The sequence below is a fragment of the Pagrus major genome, chromosome 6 (genome assembly GCF_040436345.1).
Source record: "Pagrus major chromosome 6, Pma_NU_1.0".
Taxonomy (NCBI): domain Eukaryota; kingdom Metazoa; phylum Chordata; class Actinopteri; order Spariformes; family Sparidae; genus Pagrus; species Pagrus major.
The window spans coordinates 4,051,436-4,066,435 of record NC_133220.1 but is presented as its reverse complement, the minus strand read 5'-3'; the positions used below and the strand labels follow the sequence as shown (position 1 = coordinate 4,066,435).

Below are 15,000 nucleotides of genomic sequence, written 5' to 3'. Positions count from 1 at the left end.
AGAAAAGTGGGAAAGGGAACTTGGGATTGAGCTGACAGAGGAAGAATGGTACAATGTGTGCAATGTGTACAGCATTCAACCACTGGATCAAGGGTATGGAGGCAGTTTGGATGGAAGAATATTATTAGATATTTCATAACCCCAAAGATGAAAGGAAGGTTCGCCCCGGAACAGAACATGTGTTAAAGGCAATGTGGACAGATGGGGGCAGACCACACACACATATTTTGGAAACGTCAAAAGATAAAAGAATACTGGGAAGAAATATGGGGAGTATTAAAGGAGATACTAGGATATGAGATACCTAAAACTGGCTCTGTGTCATATCTTGGGACTCTGGCACAGGAAAACACACAGGGTGGGGACAGATACCTGATCCAGACAATACATGCCTGACTCACTGGTGCTTCTGGTTATAAAATTCAAAAACAATGTTTTGACCTCACTGTCATCCAAAAGATGTGCGTCATCATCATCATTATCTTTGTTATTCTCTTCTCTGACAAACACTGGGGATGAAGATGACTAGAAAATCAATTAAGACCTGTTTGAAAGTGTTTATAAAGGCTCATCTTTCAAGCTGTCAGCCTTCTGCGTGTCTAACCTGGACTCAGGTAGGTGGAAATGGACGGAGATCGTGGTGAGGTAGCTCCTGACTTAAGTCTTTAACGTTCAACTCTTTGTCAAGCAATATTACAAAGTGAGTTTGTTTGCCTATTTGTAGTTATTTCATCTAAATATTTCCATTTTTAAATCAAAGCTTAAATTATTACAATTTAAATCTAATCTAACATGTATTTACATTTTTATATTAGAGTACAATACTTTTTGTATTAGTAGATGCTCATATTTGGAGGATTGTACATTTACTATTTAGCCTGATAGTGATTTGAGTGAATCTTGCATGTTGACAGCATGTGTTTATCCCGAGGTACACCAGGGCTGCTATATTTGTGTTCACAATAACATTACAACATAATGATCATTTGCGATTTATTGACTTGTGTTCTGTCATGCTGAGTTTGACTGCTGGAGATAAATAGTGCCATCATGTACAAATTTAGAGCCTTTATACACCAGTCTCTGTTAAAACAAATAATCTACACTTATATATGTTCTATATATATGATATATGGGTTGATAAGGTAGAGGGGGAGAAAACAAATCAGGCCGAAGGTGAAAGGGGAATAATGGCAGATTGCTTTGTGTCATGAAACTTCATTTGAAATGTATCCACACATTGTGAACTTCCGTGTCAGATTCACAAACTGTCACCAGCTTCAGGTCTTATGTTTGTAATTAAATTAAATCAACAGCATTTCAGGGTGAAACCAAATCCATTTTTTTAATTGTTTGATTTTCTAAACAACAAAAGGGGCCAAAATAAAAAAGGAGTAATTTTTAAATGCCTCGTCAAAATACTGTGCATGCATCATAAAAATGCTACATTCAATTTAACAATATTCTGACAAAGTGAAGTAGACTTTCTTGAATAAATAAATTAATTAATTAATTAATTAATTAATAGGTTGCAGTTTTGGTGCGTTACTTTATAGGTTTGTCAGTTGGTATTTTCTGTGTTATGTTCTCTCTCAGGTCTCAGTGAAGGATGAGCTCATCAGTGGGTCCCGGAGTCAACATGACATTTCCTTTTCAGGTCTGGTGAAGAAATTGTCTTTTTACTGTCGCATTTTGAAATTAATTATCGTTATCCTGCAAGTTTCTAACGCACAATTTGGCAGTAAATGTTTTCATTGCAATTATCAAAAGTCTGCTGCATTAAGTTTTCTGTTTAGTAATATGCATATTTCACCATATGCACATATGTGACCTTAAATACTTAAAGACTAAAGGAACATTTTTTTGTTTTTTTCTTATTTGCGACCACATTTAAAATGATATATTTTTGATACATTATGATAATAATCATCAAACCCTGCTGTTAACAATCTTTAATGGCTCTAACATTAAATGCGTTCAGCTAACAATCACAGAAACGTTTGTCCATGAACATGAGCTGTATGAGTTGATGTGTAATTTTCAAGGTTCCAAGAATCACATTGTGGCCTTGTGGTGAGAGTACAGTGAATGTTAACATTCCTCTTAATGGACATGACATATACCAAATATTATACCCAATAGATTTTTCTACATTTCAAACAAGGTCACAGCCGATAGAAACAGTGATGTAAGATGAATGATTCATTGTATTTGAAAGTAATTTCTATCTCTTTCTCTCTGGCTCCCTCTGTTGTTGCATCAGCTCCTGCTTGTCAGAGATACCTACACCACTGCATTTATAAAGAACCTGATTGTTGTTCTGGTCTGGCTCATCCTCAGTTACATCAATGGCACCTTGGTTGCAACTTTTTTTAGACACCAGGTACACAAACACAAACTCAGAGTCACTAGTAGAATCAACAAGTGTTTTACGTACTGTAAGTGATAATTTCAGTCATTTATAAATCCTTGTTCTAGCTTCTGAAAAATGAGGATTTGCTGCTTTTCTGTTTTGGATCTTTGTAAAAATTTTGACCTATTCACTTTATAAATCCTTGGCCTGTTGTTGGTTGAACAAAGGAATTTGAAGGCGTCATTACGGATTCTGAGAAAATGTGAAAAACTATTTTGGACACTTTTCCAGACTAAAAAAAAAATCTACTAATCGAAAACATTAGAACCAATATTTGAAGTAGATTAGTTGCAGGCCTATAACACATAGGCAGCCTGTTGTCATGAAATTACAACTAATTTTCATAATCAATTAATCAATTTTCACCATTTTCTGGTATTTTATAGACCAAACAACTAATCGAGGAAACTGAGGAAATAATTAACGGATTAATCAAAAATTAATATAATTCTTAGTTGCAGCCCTATTAGTCACACTGTGCTTAAACAGGAGTTATTTAAACATAGTGATAAAAGATAAAAGCAGTACAGTTTTAAAGGGCAGCAGATATATAAAGATTTAAGGACACAAATATGGACTATTGTAAACTTATGTTTATCGCTTCATGAGGGTGTTACTTGCTGCTAAGGTTGTCAAAAATGTTTAGATACTTTAATTTAAAACGATACTCACCATTTATTATACATTATAGAGTATTGAAAGTACAGATTCCATTTTTAAAAAAAGCATATACAGATATTAACATTATTACACGTGTTGTCATGTGTTCAGTGATGTCTTCTGTACCAACACTGTGCACAAACACTGTGTAGAAACAAAAGAGTAATCAAGTATTGTTTTTTATAGTAGTATTGTTTCAGAGTTTAAAATTCTGGTATCTTAACAACCTTATTTGCTGCCATACTGCAGTATAGATCATCTTGTGCTCTTATGCTTTCACTATAAAAAGAGTTGCAGAAATATATTTGATATTGTGTGCACGTAAACACAATCAGCGACCTCTGACTTTGTCCTCTCACTTCCTATCTCCACATGACCCCACCACTGTCTCACTCCACTTTACAGCTTAAGAGAAGTTAATTAACCAACTTACAGAAAATTAATCGGCCACTACTTTGATGATCAATTGTGGCATTTTTCAAGCTAGAGGCTTTTTTATAACTGAATATCTTTGGGCTTTGGACTGTTACTCAGACAAAGTACTTATTTCGAAGACATCACCTGGCTGTTTGTTTCATGAAACAATTGTTGATTACACTTGCTTCATTTTGTTTTTTTATTTCTTATCAACATGACAAGTTGATCAAGTTTTCATTACAACCTATTCTGCCTACATCAGTGTACCCTTTAAATAATAATAAAAAAAATAGCTTTTAATTAGTTTTATTTTGTTAATGCTTCTATTCATTTTTGTATTCTTAGGATTTTTATTCATTGTTGTCATTGTTTATCTGTGTTTTCGTTCCCTCCTGACTGCATTTAATTTTTAATTGCACAATTAAGCAAATGAAGGTTTATGACCTGTCCTTCTTCCTTTCCCTTCTCCTCCACCAATCACCTGACCCAGCTCTCTTTTTCCTCTTCCCTTCATTGTAACAAAATGTAACACTACATTTTTCACTCATTTTCCTCCGCCAGGCTTTTTATGAAGACCCTCGTTACATCCTCTTCATCCACATGGTGATCAATGATGCCATCCAGTTGACCGTCACAATCACACTTTTTGTCCTCAGCTACATCTTCTACAAGATTAATGTCTCTTTCTGCTGCTTCTTCATCCTGGTGGCCGTCTTCACCACCAGAAACACCCCAGTCAACTTAGCTAGCATGGCCATAGAGCGCTACATTGCCATTTGTGAGCCTTTGCGCCACTCCCAAATCTGCACGGTGAGAAGGACTTATATTGTCATCGGGTTGATTTGGTTCATATGTGTGGCTCCAGATATCACAGATCTATTTGTGACGCTGGCAACAGAGTCCCTGAGCTTCTTTCACGAGCGGGTGTTCTGCTTGCGCCAGAATGTGTTCAAAGATCCAATCCTGGCGTACAAAAGACAAGTCTTTGATATCATCTACTTCTCCTGTGTGTTTCTGACTCTGGTTTTCACCTACTTGAGGATCCTGTTTGCAGCCAGGGCGCTCTCCACAGAGAAGATGTCAGCCCAGAGAGCCAGGAACACCATCCTGTTGCACGGGGCCCAGCTGGCTATGTGCATGCTCTCCTACATCTCCCCTAGTGTCGAGATTGTCCTGCGTCTAATCTTCCCCGGCCGAACCCTAGAAATCAGATATGCAAACTACCTGATCGTCTACATCCTGCCCCGCTTCCTGAGCCCAATAATCTACGGCGTCAGAGACAAAAAGTTCAGGAAGTATCTCAAGATGCATCTTCTGAGCAGCAGGTGCAGGGTCAAACTGCAGACAGTGGCCCCGAGTGACAAAGATGGCATGTAACAGATTGTATAATAAGAGGGTTTGAACAAATGTATCCACTGTTTGATGAATCAAACTTTTGGTTTTTAATTCTATTGTAGACTATGGTAATGGAAAAATTGTTTCTAGAGTCAAAAAAAAATAAAATAGTATTGATCTATTTTGTATGTTCATTTGCTACAATAAAAAATATGGAAAAGATAACTGTGCTGTCAGAGAAAATCATCTCATTTCATGTAATGAGTCTGTAAAAGACAGAAATTTAAACTAATAGTATTCTTTAAGATAAAGACATTACACGAGGAATCTTTATACAACACACCATCATCTCTTAGATTCTTTTCAGTGACACGGATACATGCCGACTGAAACTTTATCAGTTGAAAATCTACTCGTCAGTGCTTTCTGTTGGACATATTATGATCTGTGACACATTGTTAGTTTGGCATTTCTGTACTTTAAATTCCTGTTACTTCTGCCGATTAATCTTTAGCTATAATTGTAATATTGTTTCTGTGTAGTACAAGCTGTCAATACAAGGCCTGGAATATGTACGCATACACAGTGTGAAAGACAAGGATATCATACACAAACCATCACGTTACTCAGGAGAGGTGGGTCTGGAAGCAGCACTGACAGATCTTTGTCTGACACAGATGACGACACCACCAGGTGGCACAAACCATTGTGTAACAGCTTCACTGCATGACTATGACTGAAATTTTACTTTGTTTAATAAAACTCTTCAAAAGGTCCACTGTGTAGCATTTAGTGGTAAATCGCAACTAACTGAACACCTGCTCATTCACACTACATGACGGTGGCAGCTAAAAACACAAAACATTTAAAGGGCCTCTCTAGAATGTAGAATGTTTGTTTTGTCTTTTCTGGGCTACTTTAGAAACATGACAGAAAACATATATAAAATATATAAAAGCCTCAATCTAAAGCATATAAAACACAACAGTTTTTGGTATTATATATACTAATGAAAGTATAATTTAGATATTATATCCCATAGAGTCTCCTAAATCATACACACTGAATGTTTAAATGCAAAAAATTTTTTTTTTTTTAAATAATAAATGATCAATAGATTATTATGTAATTTACTCGTGTACAAAACACAAGAAATAAGTGACACACTCTGGTCAGATACAAAACAATTAGACAGAAGACACAAAAATGTAAATGTCTTAAACCAAGATGTTTCTTTTGTACTTGTGAATTAGTTGCTTTAGATTTCCCATCAGCCCCCTGGACCTTACTGATCAACAGTAGCTTTAATACAGGTCAGATTTTATAAACTTCATGGAGAAATTAAAAAACAGTTCTGTTAAATTCAAATAAAAATATTTTTCATGTTTATGTTAATCAATGTCTTACTAATCTTAAGTCACCTAATGCTCATTACAGGGATTCATAATAAGACCTATGACATCATGACCCTCATTCTATCCCCATAACAACTTGATCAATATACACACAGAGACACACATTGGCATCCATACAAATCCTTATATATGAGACAACAGGCTGTTCATGACAAGGTCGCTGACACTGTCAGTGACTCAGCAGGTGAGAGGAGGCTCTGTCACTTTATCATCTGTTAACTTATTGTCTTTATTAATACTTGTTTTCAAAGCTCTCGGTTACAGATTATAACTATATTATCACAAGGCAATGTGCTTCTTTCTTCTTTGTTTAGCTTTTGAGTTTGAACTGGTTTTATGTTTTATACTAAAGCTTTCTTACTGTGTTGATATTATGGATACTTAAGTGTAAAAGATGTAAATCTGATGCGTAAACAATGAAACAAGATATTTATTTCAATGTGACGCCCTCTCTGATTTTGCATTACAGAGAACAGCGTGAACATTTATGAGCTGCTGAATAAAGTAAGTTTTTATATATATATATATATATATATATATATATATATATATATATATATATATATATATATATATATATATATATATATACATATATATACATATACATATATACATATATACATATATATATATACATATATACATATATATATATATATACACACACACATACACACCAGATTGCTCCACTTCTTCTGTCTATGTGCCTTTACCCATATAGTCATTATATCCACAATACTGATGATAATTGATAGGAAATCTCATTGTGTTCATATTTTTTGAAAGTACAAATAGCCATAGCGGTATCGGGTTATTTGGTCAAAAATGTTGTCACCCACATTTTGTCACCCACTGTGTGTTTTTGAGAAGATTTCAAAATATTGAGAAACATATAAAGTGAATCATTTTTCTAAATATAAGTATTGCAAAGTTCAGCATCCAGATTCTCTGTGGTTTTTGTTTGTGTGTATCAGAGCATGACCACCAAACAAAATTTTTTTTTATTTATTTACACTCTCTTACTAAATATTTATTTCATCTTCTTGCAGGTTTCAAAGTCTCATATTAAATCAGTGAGCCATTAATTCCTGACAGTGTTAATGTATATAAAATGTCTATATAGCTGTGCCGTTTGATTGTAAATTCTCCATAAGAAAATAATCAATTTCAGCCTTTCACGCATTTTATGTACTCATTTGTTCCTTATACTGCATGTCTTTGTGTCACCTGCAAAGAATATAATCTATTTGCTTTTTCTAATTGATCGTTTTTTAATATCCAATTAACTGGTGTACAATGCATCCCTAAAACATTATATAAATAGAATTGTTTGTATTTGTCTGTAAAACAGATTTCATGTCTGTGTTCCTTCAGACTGTGAGGAGGAGATGTTGCTGATGCTCAACGCCACCTCCTCCAGCCCTCTGGACCTGCTGACAAGTAATACCAGCTCTGCACTGACAGGGGGTGCTGTGGCAGTGCCTAAAGACAGCTTCTCTAATGCTCTCACCAAAAACATAGTGGCCATGCTGGTATGGCTGGCCCTAAGCATCATCAATGGCAGCATGGTGCACACCTTCCTGCGGCACAGGTAGAAACACACTGCTAGTTCCTGAACACAGATCATGATGGAGGCATAACTCCAGCGTCGTGTGTTTTATCTTGTGATGTTTAACATGATTCCAACTGAAGATATAAAGTTAAAGAACCTTATTTATCAATTATTTAAAATGATCGACATCAAATTGTTCTGCAACAATTTAGTAAGTAATTTTTCAAGCAAAAATACCAAAGATCCCAGAGTTCCACCTTCCCCAGTGTTAGGATTTGTTGCATGACTTTTTACTTACTGTAAAATGACTATTTTAGATTTGGACTGTTGGTTGGTCATACGTAACAAGATACTGATGACTTCCCCTTAGATTAAAAAAATACAACAATAGATCAAAAAAATTATAAACAGATAAATTGATAATTTGAATAAACCTGAGTTGCAGCCCTACGTTAACATACTGTACTCACACTGACACAATCCTTCTCGACTCTCGTTTATGTTTCAACACATAGTCTCTTCTATGAGAACCCCCGGTACATCATGTTCATCTACATGGTGATCAATGATGCTCTGCAGCTCAGCCTTGTTACAGCTCTCTATGTGGTCAGCTACATCTTCAGGAGGATCCACGCCTCGGTCTGCTGCTTTCTGGTAAGTCCTTACTCTCAACAGACAGAAGTGCAGGTTACTCTTTGTTCCACCTATTTAACCCCTAATAGTAACTAACATGTTCATACCTTTCAAACCTTGTACAAGAACATGAATCTGTGTCTGAGTATCTTTCTAAACTTTCTAAAATGTATCAAACACAAATAAAGAGCTCTCACAAACAAAGACAGTGTTGTTTCAGGAGTGACAGCTTCGATCTTCATCTTTCCTCCTCCTCTTCTTCACATCCGACTACCACAACAACCACCCTGTGTTTCCCTCAGATCATGACAGCAGTCCTCACCACCCGCTCCACCCCTCTCATCCTGGCTGGCATGGCAGTGGAGCGCTACATCTCCATCTGCTTTCCCTTACACTACAGCCAGATGTGCACCGTCCCTCGCACCCTCCTCCTCATCTGTGTCATCCTCATCCTCACCGCCACCCCACCCATCTCTGACCTCCTCATCACCATCGTCAACGAGCCTCTAAGCTTCTTCCACACCACCATTTTCTGCGACCACCCGCTTCTCTTCCGCCACCGCTCCATCTACTACAAGAACTGTGTGTTTGACGGGGTGTACCTGTCCTTTGTAGCTCTGACGCTGCTCTACACCTACTGTAGGATCATGCTGACAGCACGAGCCGCTTCCACGGGCCTGGCCTCTGTGAACAGAGCAAGGAACACCGTCATGCTTCATGGGGTGCAGGTGGGTGCTTCTACACACAAATCATCTCCAGCTACGGCTGTTGATATGGCCTTAAATAATAGTGATCAGCTATATCACATCAAGGCAAAATGTCCGCCTTGACCGAGGCCTACTGCGATATAAAATATGGACAGTTTCCAACATAAAGCTCATCCCTCAAATAGGTCAAGAATAACACCACCAGGGTTTTGTGTAACAAAAACATTTTTATGCTATTTTTTTTTACAGAAAATCTTCTTTGACAGTCCAACTGGTGACACCTTCATCATCAACATGAACAATAGTCCAAAACCCTAATTTTATCTTAACTAGAACATGAAAACAGAGAAATCATTAATCATTAATGAAAACTTATATTGATATTTCTGTCTGAATAATTGACTATTTCACTTTTAGATCCAAAAGGAGCTTTTCAACTTGAATAGCACAAAAATTGGCTGAAACTGCACGATTCAGGATAAGTAGATTTATAGCACAGTAATCAATCATTTGAGGCCTAAATACAGTGATTTGGTTTTAATAAAACTAGGGCTGCAACTAACGATTTATGTCTTCAGTGATTCATCTACAGATTGTCAATAAAATGTCATAAAATGCTCATCATAATTTTCCAGAGCCCAAATTGACGTCTTCCAATTTCTTCTTCTGTCCAACCAACAGTCCAAAACCAGACTCGGGAAGCAGCAAAGCAGCAAATCTTCACATTTAAGAAGCTGGAAACTGCAAATGTTTGACACTTTTGCTTCAAAAATGACTGAAGCGATTCACTGATTTTCAAAATGGTTGACAAATACATTTTTTTGGTCGACTAATTGTTGCATCTCTAAATAATAATATTTGTACCACATTTGTACAAGTTTAAAGACCTGAGCTACCTGAGACTCACAGGTTCACTGTTTGTTGTAAGGATTGTATATTTCCATCGTCACTACCACTAAATGTTTTCTCTCCTTTTGTTTCAGCTGCTGCTGTGCATGCTTGCCTTCGTGGTTCCTTCCCTTCAGGCCGCTCTCATCTCCCTCTTCCCCCGGTTCAGTCTGGAGATTCGTTACATCTTCTTTTTGGTCGTCTACATCATCCCCCGTTTCATGAGCCCTGTCATCTACGGTTTTCGGGACGAGCAGTTCAGGAAGTATTGGACACGGTACCTGGCTTGTCGGAGCCAAAGGATCTTCAGGGTCAGACCGGTGTTACTGAAAGTGAACCTGTCATCCAACTGACAGTCAGTCAGTGTGACTTCTGACTGACTTGACAAGTGTTGGAATTACTGACAGTCCATCACCCCCCCCCCCCACCCAGGATAAAACTTTTATAAGTGTTTACAGAAAGTCAGCGAACTTTCATACTGATATTTAAATAATTTCAGTCAGATCAAAAAAGAAAGACACGCAGATGGATGGATGAATGTGTCAAATATTGTTCAAATGTTTATAAAGCACCTTAAACAAAGCATGATGTGAACTGTTGTAATCTTGCCGCTAAGCCTTCATTAAAGGCCCATTACATACTGCACACTCATTTCCTGGGTCCAGTCTAAAATGTTATATCACAAATCCACACACAGAAGCCAGTGTAATCATGATGGAAGGTATCTAAAGGCAGCAACCATGTTTTCAATACATTCCCCTTCCTGCAAGTTTTTATAAAGCGGTACTTGATAAAACCAATAAATTACGGATGTCGCCATATTCACAATAACCGTGATATTAAAAAATGAAATATTGATATCATGTTGTTAATAAACATATGACAATATTGTCTGAATAATCCAGAGAAAACCTTCGGCCGTGTGCATCTCTTGTTTATGAGTTCACCTGGTTGCCTTTTCCCTAGTCATTGAGTAGTTGATAGTAATTGCTCTTTTATAAATTCTGAGCGCTATATCGTAGGCAACTGGACTTGTTTCAGTTTGTTGAAGATGTTTCACCTCTCATTCAAGAGGTTTCTTCAGTTCTAACTAAATGGAGGGGAGTTGCCGGCCTTTAAACCTTGTGTTCTTACTTTCACTTTTTCGTCAGGTATGGTTACAGACTCTCTCTCCACCTCCCTACACTCGTATTTTCAGGGTAATTTATTTGCCAAAAAAAGAGACAAAACACACAGTAAACAAGTTAAAGATTGATATGATGGCTATCATTTTTTTTTTTTTTTTTTTTAATCTCTCATTCATGGATACATTTCAATTTCAAACTGTACAGGCTGCAAATACCATTATTTTGTATCATTGACGAATCTGTAATTTTTTTCTCAATTAATTGATTATTTTTTTAATTAAATGTCAATATAATAAATGAAAGATGCCCATCACAGCGCAGGGCTTCAACATCTTCAAATGTCTTGTTTTGTCTACCCAACAGTCAAAAAACATTTCATTTAAAATGATTAATTAATAATTCTCACATTGAAGAAATATCTTTGCTAATATATAGAATAGAGATGCAACAATTAGTCAATTATTCAATTAGTCTGTCGAAAGAACATTAATTGCCAATATTTTGATAATCAATCAATAATTTCATTCATTTCTCAAGCAAGAAACATTTGCTGGTTCCAGCTTCTTAAGTATAAAGAGTTGCTGCTTTTGAGCATTGCTCACATTTTTTGACATATACTGAACTATTAATCCATTAATAGTGAAAACATTCAGCGGATTGACTGATAATGAAAATTATTGTTAGTTGCAGTCCTTATCAAGAATCAGACCTTCTGCACAAACTACAAAAACTAACAAAAAATTGCCAACCACAACAGATTTATGATGAACTAACTTTTTCTGGATTAGATTACGGTACTGGATTGATAATGGGTTATTGTAGACTGATGAGCAACATGATTAGAGGTTTATTTTACAATCACTAAATCAAACTGTACGTGACATTAACAATAACAACAACAGATTTATGATAATGAACTAACTACTAACAATGACGGCATCATCTCACTGAATTATCATAGAAATCTATATAACAGCATCTCTTCTTGTTGCTCTCACTACTCACAGTTAGCACGATATCTCAACATAGGCCAGACCAGTGTGGCATTGAAGTAAGTTTAACTTGCTTAATTTACCTTTCCATTTAAAAGTTTGTTAAAAAGTTAGATAATTCTTAAACTACTACTAATAATAATACTTATTCAAAAATGGTCCATTTGTTCTTTATTTGCTTTGCCTTAATTGTGTCATTGTGTGTTATTATAAACTCTTCTGTTCATAACTTTGAAAATTTGATATTTTATTCAAATCAGAGATAACTAGAGGGAATATTTTTAACAGATCTTGCTAATCATAAATAGCTCTGGATTTTTTTGTATTTTCAAATGTTATTCTATTTTTCAAATCGAATTAATATCAATTTCATATCATTTTCTGTGAAGAAATTATGTATTTTCCCTTTTGTCTTTATTTAATCATAGAGATGCAATAATTAGAGGATAATCAATTCATCAATCAAAAGAAAATTAATTGTCAACAACTTTAATAATCAATTCATCATTTCAGTCATATTCAATGCAAAATGTGTCTTCTTTAATGTGAGAATTTTCTTCTTTTCCTTGTCTTTTATGAAAGTAAATGAACAGTGTGATTTTTTGTCATTTTACAGACTAAACAATCAATTTGTTGTGGAAATAATCAGCAGATTGTTTGTCAGTAAAATCAATCAAGATTTGCTGCTTTGCTGATATCCAGAGTCTGGGTTTTGGACTGTTGGTTGGACACAAGAAGAAATTGGAAAACGTCAATTTGGGCTCAGTAAAACTGTTAGTTGGAGCTTTATGTAATTATACTTCTTCATTCTTTTGTGGAACTCAGGGCTGCACGATATCTTAAAAAAGATCTTTTGCAATTATTTTGACAGACATGATTCAGAATTAGTGTGACTGATCATCTGATCACAGAAAAACTATAAAATCACGATGTTACGACATTTGTTGGAGTCTCTACTGAACATACATGTTTTCTGACATCTGGATAACTAGATTTGTAGGACAGGACATTTTGCAGCACTGCAGTACTTCATTATAATGATTTTCCATCACATATTTTACCTTTATCAAACAACTGAGGCTTCTGTGATTTGGATATTGCACTTAGCCATACAATTTTCATGACTGATGATTTTTAATTGAACTAAACTCAAACGGTTTCATTGACTCAACAATATCTGAGACACTGACAGCTCTTTTTTCAATTTGATCTGAACCAAGATTTGGTTTCTCAGGACTAAGCAGGACGAGGTGCGATATGAACTCAACCAGACGTCTGGACAGCCTGAGTGAAGCTTTCTTAAAGAACTTCATCACCATTGCTATCGCCGTCATCATCAACTTCATCAATGGAACTTTTGTCTACACCTACTTCAAGAGCCATGTCTTCCAGAGAGACCCCAGGTGATACGAGGACCATGTGTTTTCTCTCACACAAATATGTGAAGATGATTACAGTTAAAGCGATGAGATTTCTGCTCTTGTACCTTCAGATATTTTGCCAAATGCTGTGATGGTGACTCGTCTTTCCTCTGAACCCTGCTCTCTTCTTATTTTTTCCTCTCCTGTCTTATCTTCTCATTGCTGACTGCTGTGCTCGTCTCTCCTGCAGGTATGTGCTGTACATACATTTGGTTATCAATGACATGATCATGCTGACAAGTGCTGTGGTGCTGCAGATCATGATCTACACCATTCCCCTGAAACTGGCTCCCTGCTGCTTCATGCTGCTCATCTTAGTCACTACAAACAAGTAGGTGTGTGTTATTTGTTCAACTTAAAGTGTTAACACAACTATTCTGCATATGTGCTTTGGGGGTTTTCTTGGATCTGACATTCCCACTGCATACAGTACATGTTCTAGTTTGCGGTGGACTATTTTGAGTTTTTCAGCTGATACCAATAACAGAGAACTACCTGCTTTAGATCAGAACAAGTGTAGGAGCTGAACTTCCAAGTTTCAACTTTCATTTCTCCAAGTGAGGAAATAATGTTCATAGTTTGCATATTTATTACTCTGCTGCATTTCACCGACCTACACAATAAAAACAAGTAACTAAGAGCAGCAACTGTCTTTAAGATCTGAGCCAACAAACTATTGGCCTATATTCATTTAAAACGTGACATGTCCAGGCTTTGTGCACAAAGTCAAGCAGGAGTTTCTGCTCAGAAATTTTCAGTGGCAAAAATATTCACAGAACATTATGACAAAAGTTACAGTGCACAGCAGAAGCTTTGTATAAACTGTAGCCAACTCCTGAATTCACTCTGCTATCACCTACTGCAAAAGTGTCTGTGCCAGGCTTTACACGGGGTTCACAGTGATGAATATAGAAGCCCCTTTCTGCCCTTTCTCTCTTTTAGTTATTAGGGGTGTCAGGATCTTGATTTTAAATCTGATATCGATCGAAATGACGTCACAATCTCGAACTTCGAAATCAAAGGTGGAATCAAGGATTTAGCCACGCACCCAGTGTCTGGCAGGTGTGCCAAGAGGGGGGAAAAAAAACACGCAGTGCATGTCGTAGCGCGGTGAGTGGATTCACATTGGATCTGGTGTTGCGGCAAATACGCAGGTTTTCCCATTCATTTTAATGAGGGTAGTTGGTTTTGGCTGCAGCGGTGCACGTCGAAATAGTTGAGACGGAGTCAACTTTTAGAGAAACGCAGCCCGTCATCACGTTGCGATGGCCAATAAAATAGCTGGAGATCAGACTACAACTGAAGCCACAGTGGAGTGTAAAGTAATCGCGTGTAAAGTGTATTCAATCAGTTTGGCTTTGTGCACCAGTTTAAAACACTGTGGATGCCAACGATCACTGTACGACCAGCATGTTTAACCTACTGTGGCAGAGACAT

General features: G+C 36.5%; 3 protein-coding genes across 3 annotated transcripts in view; all 3 read left to right on the top strand.

Moving 5' to 3' along the window:
• Window positions 1–2,272: 2,272 nt before the first annotated feature.
• Window positions 2,273–4,867, top strand: LOC140997617 (odorant receptor 131-2-like). The gene is made up of 2 exons (XM_073467575.1): window positions 2,273–2,383; window positions 4,052–4,867. The coding sequence occupies exon 2, from the start codon at window positions 4,091–4,093 to the stop codon at window positions 4,865–4,867; it is 777 nt and encodes a 258-aa protein (XP_073323676.1). The 5' UTR covers window positions 2,273–2,383; window positions 4,052–4,090.
• A 2,866-nt stretch (window positions 4,868–7,733) lies between these two features.
• Window positions 7,734–10,376, top strand: LOC140997616 (odorant receptor 131-2-like). Its single transcript, XM_073467574.1, has 4 exons — window positions 7,734–7,834; window positions 8,311–8,449; window positions 8,731–9,156; window positions 10,119–10,376. The coding sequence occupies exons 1-4, from the start codon at window positions 7,770–7,772 to the stop codon at window positions 10,374–10,376; spliced, it is 888 nt and encodes a 295-aa protein (XP_073323675.1). The 5' UTR covers window positions 7,734–7,769.
• Window positions 10,377–13,399: 3,023 nt separating this feature from the next.
• Window positions 13,400–15,000, top strand: part of LOC140997615 (odorant receptor 131-2-like) — a 4,622-nt gene continuing 3,021 nt past the window's right edge. Inside the window, exons 1-2 of the mRNA XM_073467573.1 lie at window positions 13,400–13,545; window positions 13,754–13,894. Coding sequence (XP_073323674.1) covers window positions 13,400–13,545; window positions 13,754–13,894 — 287 coding nt within the window. The remainder of the gene's footprint in view (window positions 13,546–13,753; window positions 13,895–15,000) is intronic.